This window comes from Colobus angolensis, unplaced genomic scaffold (genome assembly GCF_000951035.1).
Source record: "Colobus angolensis palliatus isolate OR3802 unplaced genomic scaffold, Cang.pa_1.0 Scaffold90, whole genome shotgun sequence".
Lineage (NCBI taxonomy): Eukaryota > Metazoa > Chordata > Mammalia > Primates > Cercopithecidae > Colobus > Colobus angolensis.
The window spans coordinates 4,776,359-4,794,055 of record NW_012122932.1 but is presented as its reverse complement, the minus strand read 5'-3'; the positions used below and the strand labels follow the sequence as shown (position 1 = coordinate 4,794,055).

Here is a 17,697-nt window from a genome sequence, read left to right as displayed (position 1 = left end):
TCCGGCCACAGCACTCCAGCCTGGGTGACAGAGCGAGACTCTGACTCAAAAAAAAAAAAAAAAAAAAAAAATCGCTTGAACCTGGAAGTTGGATATTGCAGTGAGCCAAGATTGCATCACTGGACTCCAGCCTGGGGGATAGAGGGAGACTGTGTCTCAAAAAATAAATAAAATAATAATTATTATTTACAAAACAGTGAATGAGTAAATGAATGAATGAATGAACACCAACATCCTAACAATATTCTCTCACCCTTATGTCTCTCCCTTGGCAACCCAGACAAGCGCAGGTGTTCCCTGAATGTCCTGGTACCTAAGACATCCCAACAGACAGCAAGGGAACCTAGAGGGGCAGGCCTTGAAACAAGGACAGATGGAAGTGGCAAGGCCTAGAGAAGAGGAGAAAAAGAAATAAAAGAAAGAAGGGTCAGGCCCAGTGGCTCATGCCAGCACTTTGGGAAGCTGAGGCAGGATTGCTTGAGCCCAGGAGTTCAAGATCAGCCTGGGCAACATGGCAAAACCACATCTCTAGAAATTAAAAAAGAGAAAAATAAAAAAGGAGGAGGAAGACAGGAAAGAAAAAAGGAGCCCACAGGAAGGAGAGAAGAGGTAGACAAAGAGGGGAGAACTTGTTGAGAGTGGTGATAATCCCATTTCTTATTAGTGAAACTAATAATTACCATTAATACTTTACTGGCCCCTCCCTGGCCCTTTCATCCAGGCTGGTGGGGAGGTTTTGAAGATGAAAGTCTGGGGGGCCTCTCTAGATGCAGGTTTCGGGGATTCACAACTACTAATTAAGCTTGGCAGCCCCTCCAGTTCCCTCCCCCACCCCCAGGGATGCTGGGCCACCTGACTCAATGCCTTTCCAGGTGGGACACAGCAGGGAGCTGCTCCCTGGGCTGGGCCTCCTCCTGAGAGGTACTGAGTAGCTGCAGTTGTGGGGGGTGGGGCTGTCAGCTGAGACAGTCATGAGGAGGGGCCGGAAAGAGGAACCTCACACCAGGTGGCTGAGACTCAGGAGCCCTGCCCCCAGCTGAAATTACAGCCCCATCCCTGAGGCTGCCCCTCACCCCACCCCAGGGTCTGTGTGTCTCTGGGCCCTGCCAGATGGTAGTGGGGGAAGGGTGCCAAAGGGAGAGGAGGCTCCAAACAGACAAAGAGACAGAGCCAGCATGTCCAGCTCCTCCGTGTGGGCCCAGGGGCACCGAGTCCTCGTCTCTGGCATCCTCAGGGTCTATTTTGTTCCCCTCCCCTCACAGACGCCTCCTCTCTCTAGTGGCCATGACTGGCATCAGCCAATCTGTCCCGCATACCTCCAGTGATGGGGCCTTCACCACCTCCCAGGCTGTGGGCTGCGTGAAGGGATCTCATCCAATCCCTTGACATGAAATGCAACATAGAGGCTCCTGAAGTTGCATCAGCAGTCCTGAGCTTTCCAATGAGCTCCAACTGCTTGCCCCATCCTTCTACTAAGATATCACACAGAAGCCTCCAAAAATAGCAGGGCCTGAGCCTGATTCCAGCCTCCACCCAAGTTGTGACCTCCCCTGGCCCTCCCCACCTTGGTTAATAGCCCCATCATCCACCTGTTGCTCAAGCCTAGAACCTATAATCATCCTCACCCCTGCATCCAATTCATCTGAAAATTCTACAGATTCTGCTTCCAAAGTATCTCTCAGATCTGACCATTGTTCTCCATCTGCACAGCCATCCCAGTCTGAGCTCCCCCGGTCACCTCTCACCAGCATGACCATCTCCACCTCCTCCTGCTCCTTCTTGCTCACCTTCAGCCAGTTCTCTAAAGCCAAAGTAGACTTTCATTTATTTTATTTTTATTTTTTGTAAAGACAAGGTCTTGCTTGCTATGTTGCCCAGTCTGGACTCAAACTCTTGGGCTCAAGCGATCCTCCCACCTCAGCCTCCCAAAGTGCTGGGATTACAGGTGCAAGCCATCATGTCTGGTCCAGAGTGGACTTCTAAAGACAAATCAGAACATGTGGCTCCCTGCTTAAAGCTCTTCACTGCCTTCCCATGCAATTAGAATATAATCTACACTGGGCGGGGCACAGTAGCTCACACCTGTAATCCCAACATTTTGGGAGGCCGGAGAGGGTGGATCCCTTGAGGTCAGGAGTTTGAGACCAGCCTAGCCAACATGGTGAAACCCTGTCTCTACTAAAAATTAGCCGGGTGTGGTGGCACGTGCTTGTAATCCTAGCTAGCCGGGAGGCAGAGGTTGCAGTGAGCCGAGATCGCACCACTGCACTCCAGCTTGGGTGACAGAGCAGACCTGTCTCAAAATAACAACAACAACAATAATAATAAATCTACACTTCTTGACAAGGCAGGCCTTAGCAGTCCCAGAGGATCTGGCCCTACCCTCAGGGACAGCCCTACCACCTCCTCTCTCCTGGCCCCAGCCCCACCTCCTTGCAGTTCCTCAGGCTCCTCCCAATCTTAGCAGTCTGTGCACGGCAGTCCTCTCTGCCCCAAAGGCTGCTCCTCCAGCCCTCCTCATGGCTGCACCTCTCAAGCTTCAGGTCTCAGCTTCCATCTCTCCTCTTTTTTTTTGTTGTTGTTGAGACAGAGTCTCGCTCTGTCACCCGGGCTGGAGTGCAGTGGCCGGATCTCAGCTCACTGCAAGGTCCGCCTCCCGGGTTTACGCCATTCTCCTGCCTCAGCCTCCCCAGTAGCTGGGACTACAGGTGCCCACCACCTCGCCCGGCTAGTTTCTTGCATTTTATTTTTTTAGTAGAGACGGGGTTTCACCGTGTTAGCCAGGATGGTCTGGATCTCCTGGCCTCGTGATCCACCCGTCTCGGCCTCCCAAAGTGCTGGGATTACAGGCTTGAGCCACCGCGCCCGGCCCCATCTCTCCTCTTGAGCCCTCCCTGCACCTGAGCCCTGCCCACCTCAATAGTGAGCCTACCTTGGAACCTTCTCAGGTGTGCATATTTCCTTCATAGCCCTTACCACAATCTCTAATAATAAAGTTGTTGGCGGGCTTATTTGTATAACTCCTGGCTGTCACCCCATTAGGTTGTCCCTTCCGTGGGGAAGGAGACCCATGTCTGTGTTATCCATTGCTTTATCGCTCACCAGTGCCTTGCACACAGTAGGTGCTCCATAAACCCGCTGAATGAATAAATGACTCGGGATCCATGCCCTGGCACTGCCAGCCCATCAGGTCCTGCCCTTCCCTTTGGATGGACTGAGTGCAGGTCCTCTGCGAGTTGGCCTGCGGCAGGCAGGGTGCACGAAGGCCGGGTGCCATCTTTGTCCACTTACCCCACCCTGAACCAGCTGAGTGACCTGGGCACAGCCCTGACCTCCCACTTAAAGCTTCCCGCTTAGTAAAATGAGAATAATAATTTGAGCTCCCGGGGTGTAATGGGACACAAAGGGATAATGTACATAAAGGCCGTCGTCACATCACAACCACATCCTACGACGTCCCAACCATCTTCTGGGCTTCGAAACCGAGACGCCTCACCCTGCGCCTTCCGCCCACCCTCCACCCTCCACGTGTACCTGCCCCGGCCAAGGCGGGTCCTTCCCCTGCAGCACGGAGATCCGGCGCCATCTAGAGGGCACTTCGGGAAGACCGGGCGTTCCCCGCCCGTGTGTTCCACGCACCGTGGGTGGGGCCGCACCCCGGGACCCCGCCCGGACCTTCCTCACCGGGCAGAGTTGGGCCCAGGATCAAACCGCGGATCTGCCTCCGTTGGGTCAGAGGGGTGGAGACCTCTCACCCACCGCCCCCAAGGCCCAGGCCCAACCTTTGATCTTACCTCCCACCCACCCTCTCCCTTCAGCACATGGACTTCTCGCGAATCCTGGAATGATCTCAGTTCCCCTTTGATTCAAGACCTTACCACGGACTGTTTTGTGAGCTGAGAGTTCTCTCCCACCCTCTTCTTCCTGTCCCAGCTGGCTCCTACTCCCATTTTGGGCCCTCCAGCGCAGCCCCTGAGCAAGCCAGAGCCCTCTGTTTCCCCCGTTCCTTACTTTGTCCTTGTTTCTTGCCCATATTCCCTGCTAGACAAAGCCCCTAGGCAGCAGGCCCTGACACGGTCACTGTATGCTGAGTGCTGAGATGACAGATCCTGGGGCACACAGGGGCTCCCATCAGTTGCTTGCAGACAGCATGTGAGTCCTGTGAGCACCGGAGCAGGTGAATTACAGCCCTGGAGGACGGAGCCTGCAGGTCTCTAGAGGGGCACTGCTTCAGAGGGAGCCATCTCCAGGCCTTTTGTAGCCCCTCCTTCCCTGGAGGGTGTACACCTGGCTTAATCCCCAACACACACAGCGCCGCTCTCCCTTGTGTGCCGCACTTACACATGCAGACCAGAGCTCATGTGTGTTCTGGGGCTCAGACCAGCAATAGACCCATGACTCCACAACAGCTTCATGGCAGCCAACACTTTTGAGAAGGTCTCCCCTCCAAGTCTCAGGACCACCTGGGCCACAGTTGGTGTCTGATTCCTGGCTGTGTTTCTTGGTTAGCAAACTCACCCTGTCTGAGCCACAGCTTCTTCCCACCCTTCCTCTGTTTCATTTGCAAACTACCCTTCAAGGGGAGGAGGGGATAGAGCTTCTGGACAAATGAAAGCATGAGCTGCTGCCGAGAATGGGGAGCACGGGGGCTTCCAGGTTGAGCTTGAGGATCCAGGAAAGGGCTTGGCTTCTGCTTGCTCCAGGCGAATTCCCTGCTCTTCCTTCATCCAATCAACAGATACTTACAAAACGCCTGCACCTGAGATTACAAGAATTGGGGCTCTGGAGTCAGACTGCTTGGGCCCAGATCCTGGTGCCCCACTTAGAGCTGTTGACCTTTTACTTGTGTCCTCAGTTATAACACGGGGGGATTAAACATTTTCTACCTCCTATGGTTGTTGAGAGGAAGCTGCTTGCTTCCACTTCCCAGATGAGAACTTTCTCCAGCTCCTGCTGCCACATTTGCCCCCACCATCTTCCTTCCTCATTAGCACCTGAGGTGAGCTGTCCACACTCCTGCCTAAAGCCGATGCTTCCACATGCGCAGCAGAGGCCCTTACCTATTGCCTGCTCAATGTCAGGGCTCTGGCATGTTTTTCCTTCACTTTCAGACTATTCCCAGCAGTGTTAAAATATCTGTTATTGATGCAACCTTGAAAAAAAAGAACCTCTTGATCCCACATCCCCATTCTCCATTGGCCCCCTGGCACATCTCTGCAGAAAAACTCAAGAGCTGTCTATGAAGGAACTGGGCATGGTAGATTACTCCTGTAATCCCAGCATTTTGGAAGGCCAAAGTGGGAGGACCACTTGAGCCCAGGAGTTCAAGACCAACATGGGCAACATAGGGTGACTCAGTATTTAAAGAAAAATGAAGGCCAGGCATGGTGGCTCACGCCTGTAATCCTAGCATTCTGGGAGGCCGAGGAGGGTGGATCACTTGAGGCCAGGAATTCGAGACCAGCCTGGCCAATGTGGTGAAACCTCATTTCTACTAAAAATACAAAAATTAGCCAGGTGCGGTGTTGCAAACCTCTAATCCCAGCTACACGGAGGCTGAGGCAGAGAATTGCTTGAATCTGGGAGGCAGAGGTTGCAGTGAGCCAAGATTGTACCACTGCACTCCAGCCTGGGCGACAGAGTGAGACTCCATCTCAAAAATAACAAAATTAAAATTTTTTTAAAAAATAATTGGGCCAGGTATGCTGGCTCATGCCTGTAATCCCAACAGTTTGGGAGGCAGAGGTGGGCGGATCACGAGGTCAGGAAATTGAGACCATCCTGGTCAGCATTCTCTACTAAAAATACAAAAAATACCTGGGTGTGGTGGCGTGTGCCTGTAATCCCAGCTACTCAGGAGGCTGAGGCACGAGAATTGCTTGAACCCAGGAGATGGAGATTGTAGTGAGTCAAGATCGCACCACTGCACTCCAGACTGGCGACAGAGAGGGACTCCGTCTTTAAATAAATACATAAAAAAAAAAATTGGAAAAAGCTGTCCACACCTCCCTCTCTTACTCCATTCACATTTTTGCACTCCCCCACCCAGCCCCCCGGTCAAGCTGCTCTTGTCAAAGTCCCCAGTATTTCATGTTGCTACATCCAACGGTCATCCTCAGCCCTTGTTATCCTTGACCGCTAAGTGTGATGGCACAGGTGCACATTCCCTTCTCCTTGATTGCATTTCTCCAGTTGGCTTCTGGATGTGCCCTCTCCTAGTCTCCTCCTATTTCTGTTCACGGCTTGTTTTCCTGGCTCTCTCCTTCTCTTATCCCCATGTTCTCAACACTCAGTCCTTAGCCTCTTCTTTATCTACACGCAGCCCCTTGGTGGGACTCGTGATTAAAATCAGTCTTGTGATTTTAAATACCATCTGTATGCTGGAGACTCCCAAATTTACACCTCCAGCCCTGATCCACTTCTCAGTTCCAGATTCATCTATCCCAGCTGTCATTCTGACAGCTCCACTTGGATATGTAATAAACAGCTCAAACTCAGGCCTACGAGTGGGCATCTGATCTTCCCCTAAAAACCTCCTCTACCCTCTGCCTTCCCTACCCCAGCTGAGGGCAACTCCATTCTTCTGGTTCCTTCAACCATAAATGCTAGAATCATCTTTGACAACACTCTTTTCCCATGCCCCATGTCCAGTCTAATCTATCAGTAAATCCTGTTGGATCCATTTTCTCTTTTTCTTTTTTTTTTTTTTTTTGAGACGGAGTCTCATTCTTTCACCCAGGCTGGAGTGCAGTGGTACGATCTCAATCTCTGCCTCCTGGGTTCCAGCGATTCTCATGCCTCAGCCTCCCGAATAGCTGGGATTATAGGTGTGCGTTACCACGCCCAGCTAATTTTCGTATTTTTAGTAGAGATGGGGTTTTGCCATATTAGCTAGGCTGATCTCAAACTCCTGACCTCAATTGATCCACCCACTTTGGCCTCCCAAAGTGCTGGGATTACAGGCATGAGCCACTGTACTCACCCACCATTTTCACTCAATCTTAGCCAAAAGATTGAGAAGCGATCGGCCCCCATTTTCTTTTTCTTTTTTTTTGAGACAGAGTCTCGCTCTGTTGTCCAGGCTGGAGTGCAGTGGCGCGATCTCGGCTCACTGCAAGCTCTGCCTCCAGGGTTCACGCCATTCTCCTGCCTCAGTCTCCCGAGTAGCTGGGACTAAAGGTGCCCATCACCACGCCCAGCTAATTTTTTTGTCTTTTTTAGTAGAGACGGGGGTTTCACTGTGTTAGCCAGGATGGTCTCGATCTCCTGACCTTGTGATCCGCCCGCCTCGGCCTCCCAAACTGCTGGGATTACAGGCTTGAGCCACCGCGCCTGGCCTCCATTTTCAAAATAAAACCAAATCTTAGCGATTTCTTTCTACCTCTACTGATGCCTCCTCCATCTCAGCTACCAATATCTTTCACTTGCTTTATTGCAAAAACCTCCTGACAGTCATACCTGCTTCTACTTTTGCCCCTCACCCCTACCCCACTGGGAGTCTGTTCCCCACAGAGCACCCAGAGTGCACCTATTAATACAGAAGTCAGTTCTGTCACTCTCTGCTTAAAACCTTCCAGTGGCTCCACTCAGTAAAAGCCAATGAACTCTAAGGCCTACATGGTCTACACAGTCTCTCCCCACCCCCAATGACCTCTCGTCACATCTCCTCACCTGCTCACCCTGGCTCACCCCATACCAGCCACCCTGGCCTCCTTGCTGTCCCTAGAACATGCCAGTCATACTTCCGCCCCTGTGCTTTGCACATGCTGTTCCCTCTGCCCGTAACCATCTTCCCTTAGATACCAGCAAGGCTGGCTCCCTCTTCCACCTCATAGCTCTGCTCAGATCTCTCCTCAGCAAGGCTGCCTGGTCCTCTCTGTTTAATTCAGCCACCCATCCCGCCCCTTTCCTCAGACCTTCAGTACCCTTCGCCCTGCCTGACTTTTTCTTTCTTCTTTTTTTTTGAGACGGAGTTTCACTCTTGTCACCCAGGCTGGAGTGCAACGGCGAGATCTCAGCTCACTGCAACCTCCGCCTCCCAGGTTCAAGCTATTCTTGTGCTTCAGCCTCCCAAGTAGCTGAGATTACAGGCACCTGCCACCACCCCCAGCTAATTTTCGTATGTTTAGTAGCGACGGGGTTTCACCATGTTGGCCAGGTTGGTCTCAAACTCCTGACCTCAGGTGATCTGCCCACCTCAGCCTCGCAAAGTGCTGGGATTACAGGCATGAGCCACCATGCCTAGCCAACTTTTTCTTCTTTCCATGGGACTGACCACCTTCTAACATAATAGAAAGCTTACTTAGACATTATGTCTGCCCTTCCTTCCAGAATGTAGACTTTGAGAGGGTAGGGACCATTGTTTTTTTTTTTTTTTTTTTTTGAGACGGAGTCTTGCTCTGTCGTCCGGGCTGGAGTGCAGTGGCCAGATCTTGGCTCACTGCAAGCTCTGCCTCCCGGGTTCACACCATTCTCCTGCCTCAGCCTCCGGAGTAGCTGGGACTACAGGCGCCCGCCACCTCGCCCGGCTAGTTTTTTGTATTTTAATAGAGACGGGGTTTCACCGGATTAGCCAGGATGGTCTCGATCTCCTGACCTCGTGATCTGCCCGTCTCGGCCTCCCAAAGTGCTGGGATTACAGGCTTGAGCCATCGCACCCGGCCGGGACCATTGTTTTTGTCACTGATGTATCCCAAGTATTTATGACATCACAGACACATCCTAGGTGCTCAGTGAGTGCTCCCTGAGTGTGTGAGCTCTGAGATGGGAGGGTAAGCACACCCCTGTGCTGGCAGTGTTGACAGTGCAGGGGTGTGGTGGGGTGGGGAACACAGACATGGCAACAGGGAGGTGAGGCCCCACAGAAAGTGGCTGGGCCACCCCTCTAGCCTCAGCCCCCATTCCTCTTCCCTTATTCACAACACCCCAGTACTATTGGCCATTTTTTAATTCCTTGAGTTCTCCAAACACTTACCCACCTCAGGGCCTTTGCATAGTTTTTATTTATTTATTTATTTATTTTGAGATGGAGTCTTGCTCTGTCGCCCAGGCTGGAGTGCAGTGGCCGGATCTCAGCTCACTGCAACCTCCGCCTCCCGGGTTCACGCCATTCTCCTGCCTCAGCCTCCCGAGTAGCTGGGACCACAGGCGCCAGCCACCTCGCCCGGCTAATTTTTTGTATTTTTAGTAGAGACGGGGGTTTCACCATGTTCGCCAGGATGGTCTCGATCTCCTGACCTCGTGATCCGCCCATCTCGGCCTCCCAAAGTGCTGGGATTACAGGCTTGAGCCACCGCGCCCGGCCAGGCCTTTGCATATTCTATTCTCCCTGCCCAGACCATTCTTCACACCGTCACATAGCTAATTCCTACTTTACTTTCAAGTCTCAGTTCAAATGCCATGATTGTATCTCAGTGCCTGTCAAAGAGTAAGCGCCCAATAAAGGTACAGGTTTTCAGCTGGGTGTGGTGGCTCATGCCTGTAATCCTAGCACTTTGGGAGGCCGAGGCGGGTGGATCACCTGAGGTCAGGAGTTCAAGACCAGCCTGGACAACATGGTGAAACCCCGTCTCTACTAAAATTACAAAAAATTATCTGGGTGTGGTGGAGGGCGCTTGTAATCGCAGCTACTTGGGAGGCTGAGGCAGGAGAATTGCTTGAACCTGGGAGGCGGAGGTTGTGGTGAGCCGAGATCATGCCATTGCACTCCAGCCTGGGCAACAGAGTAAGACTCCGTCTCAAAAAACAAAAGATACAGGTTTTCAGTATACATTTTTAAAATATATATACTGGGTCTCACTATCGCCCAGGCTAGAGTGCAGTGGTGTGATCACAGCTCACTGCAGCCTTGACCTCCCAGGCTCAGGTGATCCTCCCAAGTAGCTGGGATTATAGGCGCAGGTCACCATGCTTGGTTAATTTTCCTATTTGTTGTAGAGAAGGTGTTTCACCATGTTACCCAGACTGGTCTCCAACTCCTGAGCTTAAGTGATCCTCCTGCCTTAGTCTCCCACAGCGTTGGAATTACAGGTGTGAGCCACCGAGCCCTGCAGTTTTCAATATACATTTAAAAATGTACTATTATCGGCCGGGCGCAGTGGCTCACGTCTGTAATCTCTGCACTTTGGAAGACTGCGGGGTGGGGGGGGGTGAATCACCTGAGGTCAGGAGTTCAAAATCAGCCTGGCCAACATGGTGAAACCCCGTCTCTACTAAAAATACCAAAAAAACTAGCCGGCCGTGGTGGTGTGTGCCTGTAGTCCCAGCTACTAGGTAGGCTGAGGCAGGAGAAGGCAACAGAGCGAGACTCTGTCTCAAAAAAAATATATACTATTATCATCCCTATTTCACAGATGAGAAAACTGAAGCCCAAAGAGGTTACAATTTTGCCCAAAGACTCATAGCTAATAACTGCAGAAACAATAAATGTGTTGATTGGCCAGGCGCGGTGGCTCAAGCCTGTAATCCCAGCACTTTGGGAGGCCGAGACGGGCGGATCACGAGGTCAGGAGATCGAGACCATCCTGGCTAACACGGTGAAACCCCGTCTCTACTAAAAAATACAAAAAACTAGCCGGGCGAGGTGGCGGGCGCCTGTAGTCCCAGCTACTCGGGAGGCTGAGGCAGGAGAATGGCGTAAACTCGAGAGGCGGAGCTTGCAGTGAGCTGAGATCCGGCCACTGCACTCCAGCCCGGGTGACAGAGCGAGACTCCGTCTCAAAAAAAAAAATAAAAATTAAAAAAAAAATAAATGTGTTGATTAAATAAAGTGGAGTTTGAAAGCAGTGACTTTGATGGTTTCTGGGATAAAGATAAGGCTTCCCTGTGGAAAAATTTGTCCTGAGGTGATTGTGTGGGTTGCCTTCAGCCATAAGATCAAGGCCTGCTCCCTCCATGAAACCATGTGAGGTTTGGAGGTCTGTTTAATACAACTCTTAACCAAAGCAGAACTCACTCCACAATACTCCAGTCTCTGCTAACATATTGGGAAGCTCATTACTTAAAACAAAAAAGACCTCTCCTTCAGAAAATACAGACATTTCACAGAAGAGATGCAAATAGTTAAAACAATCCGTAAAGAGATGTCAGACGTCACTCGTCATGGAAGAAATGCAACGCAACAAGAAGTTATGTTGAGGCCGGGTGCATTGGCTCATGCCTGTAATCCCAGCCCTTTGGGAGACCGAGGCGGGTGGATCACCTGAGGTCAGGAATTCGAGACCAGCCTGGACAACATGGTGGAACCCCGTCTCTATTAAAAACACAAAAATTAGCCAGGTGTCGTGGTGCACACCTGTAATCCCAGCTACTCAGGAGACTGAGGCAGGATAATCACTTGAACGCAGGAGGCAGAGGGTGCAGTGAGCCGAGATGGCATCACTGCACTCCAGCCTGGGCAACAAGAGCCAGACTCTGTCTCAAAAAAAAAGGAGGTATGATGAGTTTTTCAGTTTAGCAGAGTGAATTTTTTTTTTTGATACAAGGTCTCACTGTGTCACCCAGGCTGAGCCACAGGATATATTAATAAAGAAAAAATATATTTATAATATTTATAGAGTATGTAATACAAAAATACTGTATATAGTCCATATAAATATTACATATAGTATATAGCTAAAATGTATCTACTGCTTGCCTAGCTCTGTGAGGTACACTTCTTGGCCCTTCCCCACAGCTCCGACATATTCTCCCAAACCTTCAAGGTCCTTCAATGTTGTTATCAGAGGCTGGGCACCATGGTTCACGCCTGTAATCCCAGCACTTTGGGAGGCCAAGGCAGGTGGATCACGAGGTCAGAAAATCGAGACCACCCTAGTCAACACGGTAAAACCCAGTCTCTACTAAAAATACAAAAAAAAAATTTTGCCGGGAGTGGTGGCACGCGCCTGTAATCCCAGCTACTCCGGAGGCTGAGGCAGGAGAATCGCTTGAACCTGGGAGGCGGAGGTCGCGGTCAGCCGAGATTGTGCCACTGTACTCCAGCCTCGGCCACAGAGCAAGATTCCGTCTCTCTCTCTCTATATATATGTTTAATAGCTACTTCCACATAGCCCTCTAATAACTATATATATTTAAATATATTAGTTAAATATATAAGTTATTAAAATATATATAGTTATTAGAGGGCTATGTGGAAGTAGCTATTAAACACATGGGCTTTGAAGCTAGAATTCCAAACCGTCTGCAAAGGTGTGCTCTCAGTTAACATCCTTTATCTGTAAGAGGGAAATCGAAACTATTTGACAATGTCTTGAGGTGTAAATGAAGAAATGCATATAAACTGTTTAGCCCAGACCGGTCTGTAAATACATACTGAATAATTTATTCTTATTTTTCCCATTATATGGTATGAAAAAGCACGTGATCACGGCGGGTTTTCCCAGTCTACGTTGCCTAGGCTGGCCTCCAACTACTCGGCTCAAGCGATCCTCAGCCTCCTAAGTACCTGGGACCAGACGCAGGCGCCACCCTGGCTTTAATTAAGGCCGTTTTGTTGTTGTTATTCCCCTGCTCCACACAAGGGGCGCTGCCGCTCCTAGGCTGCCAGGGCGGGAGTCAGGAGAGCGGAAGTCTGTCTAGCCAAGCCACCGCCGTCATGGAATACAGGCCCACCTCACCCCGCGGGTGTAGCCGCTTCGTACTGTCGCTTAGGCAGACCCGCTCGCAGCGACAACCAGCCCCTCTGCCTCTTTTCGCTCTCCCTTAAGTAATAAATCGTCTTTCCCTATGATGAGTCTTAAACTCTTTGGAAGCAATAATGGCGGCGTCTTCCGGGAGCCGACCTCGCCCCGTGACCTCAGAGGTATACTTCCGGGACACGGAAGTGACCCGTCGCTCCTCCCTCTCCCTCTCTTTCTTTCCGGTCTAGAGTCTGGAGACGACGTGCAGGTAAGAGGACCGGGCGCGACAATCGGTGGGCATCCTGCAGCAAGGGGACCCTGTGGGGCTTGGAACGGAAGACTGGGGTCTTTCCGTGGGAACCGAGCTAGGTGCCGGGCAAGAGACGCGCGGCTGGCCTACTTGGATCCTGGCCAACTCGGGATTGAGTTCGCGCTGGGTCTCGGAAGGCCCGTTTTGCTTCAGGGAGGAGCTTGTGAAGTAAGGGTGAGTGCGGGTCCAACCTTTTAAGGCCTCGGCCCCGCAATACGGCCACGGCCTCATTTCAGGGGCACAGCGTAGTTGAGGGAACCCGGGACAGACGTGGGTTCCCGCCTCTATCTTGCCAAGCTTTTTCTTGGTGATCGCAGGCCCGCGCCTAATCTCGTTCGTTTCCTCGTCTGCAGTATAGGAATAACAGTAGCACCGATCCCGTGGATTTGTAGTGATCATTTAAAGAAGGAAAGCAGGGAAAATTCTCGCCCTGTATTGGATGCTTCTAAATCTGGGCGATTCTTTCCGTTGCTGAGTCGGGCACGTTGCAAGTTCTAGGCGCTCAGGGCCCAGCACCAATGTTTGCTGTGTGCTTGCCCTGCGTTTATATACCCCCGATGACCACTCTGCTCGTTACTATAGGGGATGTTAGGGACGGAGAAACTGCAAATTGGCATTTACTGAATGGCCACCATGTCAGAACATACTCATGCTTACATAGTTGAGATCTGCTGGACCCTTTCTAATGCTTCTCCAGGTAGAACCTTAGTCTTCTCTTCTGTGGCGCCTTCCTTACGATAGTTAACGCACTTCGTCGTGTTCATTAGCCTGATTTGAAGATAGGAACAGTTAACTTCGTACACCCAAGACTTACACTTGAAGTACTTACTGTGGTCACACACTAAAGTTTATAGAGGGAAGGCACAGGAGAGATCTAGGAACACCTGAGACAGACTGGGGTAGTTATTTGTGGTGTAGAGGCATCTTGGCAGGAGGCAGCGAGTGCTGGGCTGGGAGTCAGGACACGTTGCTTCTAGGTTTGGTTTTGCCACTGTCTTTACTGTATCCATAGGCTGAGACACTCTCTGTCTTCACCATCTGCAGGATACCGATTGGCGTTAGTGTCTTCTGCATATGTTAAATTGTTTTGAACACCGGGAGATTCAGAAGGCCTGGGTCTTTAGGCAGGAAGCAGTTTTCTCCTAGTTTTCCACTTTCTCATTCATTCTCACCTGCCTTCCTCCTGTCAGTTTCTCCCTCGCTTAGATCCTGTGACAGTATGATTGCACTTATAAGGCCATAATAGGTTAGAGTTGTTTGGTCTCAGAGACCATCAGATTTCTGGGATGGGTCTTTCCCATTAGCCTGCCTTTTGGATGTATTTTAGTGCCTTTGATATTTGATGTTGGTGAAAGATACAGTTCTAAATAGTTGTGGGTGTCAAATCAATTGCATTTTTAGCTTTTGAAGGGATCAGGTGGAGCACAGGAAAACAGGAGATGAGAGGCTTGAGGGCTGTGTTGGTAAGGGACCCTTGAATTCTAAGCTGAGGAGTTCATGCAGGAGTCAGGCAGCTCCCTCGCCCCATAAAGGGTTTTGGAATGGTGTTACCAGTACATGGGTAGGTATTGGTCTTGGGTTTCTTCTTGCCTTTTGGGATGCAGCCTTCAGGCATCTGCTGCCAGATCCCTAGGCTTCTATCCTGTAGGTGCTGTGAGCTTCACTGTTGATAGTTTCTGGGGAAAGAATACTTCTCATGGTACTTTGCTATATGGCCACAGTTGACACCCCTCCAAGTGCAAGGAGAAAGAACTTTTAGTAAGGCAGAGATGAGGGAATATAGCAGAGTCCTGGATGGAAGAAGACAGGGACATGAAGCAAGACTTAGAGTTTTCTTTAATAGCCAGGGGAAAGGGATTCTGGAAATGTTTTGTCTGTTAACCTTGAGTTTCTTTTCCTTCCACTCAGAAATGGCACCTCGAAAGGGGAAGGAAAAGAAGGAAGAACAGGTCATCAGCCTCGGACCTCAGGTGGCTGAAGGAGAGAATGTATTTGGTGTCTGCCATATCTTTGCATCCTTCAATGACACTTTTGTCCATGTCACTGACCTTTCTGGCAAGTGAGTACCTGGGTGGAGAGGCACCCAGCTGGCAAAAGGCTGAGGAAAGCAATGGCTGGGATGGGCTAGCAGTGCAGGGGGTTCTCTCTAAAGAAATGCTGTTTTATCCAGGTAAGAAAATATGCTTGTCCATTTAGCCCACACATATTGTGAATTCCCAGGGGTTACAAGAGAGGAGACACATTCTTTGTCCTTATAGTGTGATGGTTATTGAATCCTTGGTTTCTTGGGAATTCTCTTTCCTTAGTTCCCTTTGTAGGAGCAGCAATGGACTGCAAGTGAGCTCTGGATGTGGGTTCAACTGCCATTTAGCAAGTTGTTGTGACTTGTGTGAAAACACTCAAATTCTGCGTTTCGGTTTCCTCATATGTAAAATGAGGACAGTAGTGTCTACCTCGTGGAGTGATTGTAAGGATTAAATGCAGAAGTAGATATATAAAATGTTAATGCTGAGTTTAGCTATATTGGGCCATTCAACCCCACTGGACTGAACTCCGTGAGGGCAGAGCCCGTGACCATCATCCTCCAACATGACTGAGCTGTGGTGCTCTTCACTCATTAGGATATCGTAAGCACTTCTTTTTGGACGAGGAAGAAATGACCCTGTGCTTTTGTCCCCAGAGAAACCATCTGCCGTGTGACTGGTGGGATGAAGGTGAAGGCAGACCGAGATGAATCCTCGCCATATGCTGCTATGTTGGCTGCCCAGGATGTGGCCCAGAGGTGCAAGGAGCTGGGGATCACCGCCCTACACATCAAACTCCGGGCCACAGGAGGAAATAGGTGCGAGACGCGGAGGGGATGACTGAGTGGTAGAAAACCTGCTGGGCTTGGGTGCTGGAGCACCTGGATTTGAGGCTTGGGTTTTTCGTTGTGACCTTGAACAAGATATTTTAGTGTATACATATTTAATAATTGGCTCCTCCGTACACCCCCAGCAGCTCAGTGTTGAGCACCCACTGTATACCAGGAGCTGTGTTTCAGGTACTAGAAGAGAGTGATGGGGGAAACACAGGAAACAATAGACATGGTCTTTACCCTCCTTGTGTGGGACCTAGGCTGGCAGGAGAGTCAGACTTTAAACAACAGAGCTCCAGGGAGTATGTGCTTTTCATTTGTGACAAATGCCGGGAAGTACAAGTAAAGAGTTGGTGATAAAGTGTAATTTAAACCAAGGTCTCAATGATGAGTCCGGAGTTCTTCCAGTGAAGGAAGGACAAGAGGAGGGGATTCCAGCTAGAGACAACTGCAAAGAAAGGTCTTGAGGTTGAGGGTGGACCTGGGCACCTGTGAAGGAAAGGGTGGCATGAGGTACAGTCAGAGGGGAAGAGGTGGAGTCCTGTAGGAGAGGGGAAGGGCCTGGCCTTGAGTGGTGGTAGGGGGAGGGGCATGAAAATAGATGACTATTAGGTGAACAGGCCAGACAGTGGTCAGAACATACAACAAAACCATAGTGACCCTTCAGCCTAAAATACCGTCTGACTTTTTTCTTTTTCTTTTTTTTTTTTAAGACAGGGTCTCACTCTCCCCCAGGCTGGAGTGCAGCAGCGCTGTCTCAGCTTATTGCAGTCTCTGCCTTTCAGGCTAAAGCAGTCCTCCCACCTCAGCCTCCTGAGTAGCTGGGACTGCTAGTAGTAGCGCCACCACGCTGGCTAAATTGTGTATTTTTGTGGAGATGGGGTTTCACCGTGTTGCCCAGGCTGGTCTTGAACACCTGAGCTGAAGCAGTCCGCCCTGCCTTGGCCTCCCAAGGTGCTGTAATTACGGATGTGAGCCACTGTCCCCAGCCCTGTCTCTTTACAGAAAGTTTGCAGACCTATGAACTAGCGGGGTGTTGGAATCTTAGAAAGGAGATCTTTCACTGACTTGGCCAAAGGCTTTTCTTAACTTAAACCTCCATTTTCTAGGACCAAGACCCCTGGACCTGGGGCCCAGTCGGCCCTCAGAGCCCTTGCCCGCTCGGGTATGAAGATCGGGCGGATTGGTAGGTGCCCCCCTCTAGCTAATGCTTGGATTTATTTTGAAGCATCAGCCCCAGAAAGCACATGCTGTGCCCAGTGGATGCGCAGCGACTGGTCTGGTCGCTTTTGGCAGTTAAGTTTGTTAAGGGAGGCTACAGGAGTCACCTTCTGACTTAAAAATCTCTCCCTGAATATCTCTGTCACCTTGATGTGAATGTCCTGTTTCATTTGTGAATCTCTGTCCTCCACTGCCTGGTGCCGGTAAAACTGACAAGAGATGAATTGTCCTTTTCTCTGTTCTTGAGGGCATTGCTATGAGCATTTTGTGTGTGCCATCTCCTGCGTTGTAGGGTGTTCGGCATTTTTGGTATATGCCTACTAAATATCAGTAGGGCATTCCAGCCGTGTGACAACCAAAAATGAAGGGGGGGTGCCAGCCTCCATTATTAATACTCTCATGCCTGTGATTTCCTGGCTCCTTACAGCTCCTAGGAAGGGGGCATTAGTTCTTGCCTGCACATTGTTTCTGTGCAGTTAGTAGAGACGTACGCTGATGCCCCAGGCCAAAGTTCCTACCATGTCCTACTTGAAGGATAATTTTGTTTTCTTGAGACGGGGTCTGACTCTATTGTGTGGGCTGGAGTTCAGTGGCACAATCTCAGCTCACTGTAAATTTTGCCTCTCCCACCACCCCACCTCAACCTCCCGAGTAGCTGGGACTACAGGTCTGTGCCACCACACCTGGCT

At 50.4% G+C, this 17,697-nt stretch overlaps 1 protein-coding gene across 6 annotated transcripts in view; it reads left to right on the top strand.

The window, feature by feature from the left end:
• The first annotated feature begins 12,834 nt into the window (after positions 1-12,834).
• The window catches only part of RPS14 (ribosomal protein S14), a 6,017-nt gene continuing 1,154 nt past the window's right edge, over positions 12,835-17,697 (top strand). Inside the window, exons 1-4 of one of the 6 annotated variants that reach the window (XM_011931588.1) lie at positions 12,835-13,098; positions 14,839-14,989; positions 15,611-15,772; positions 16,897-16,973. In XM_011931588.1, the coding sequence (XP_011786978.1) occupies positions 14,841-14,989; positions 15,611-15,772; positions 16,897-16,973 (388 nt within the window). In that variant the 5' untranslated portion in view covers positions 12,835-13,098; positions 14,839-14,840. Of the gene's footprint in view, positions 13,105-13,670; positions 13,752-14,838; positions 14,990-15,610; positions 15,773-16,896; positions 17,604-17,697 lie in introns of those variants that run through there. The other 5 variants (XM_011931587.1, XM_011931586.1, XM_011931584.1 and 2 more) reach the window with 5 other exon arrangements.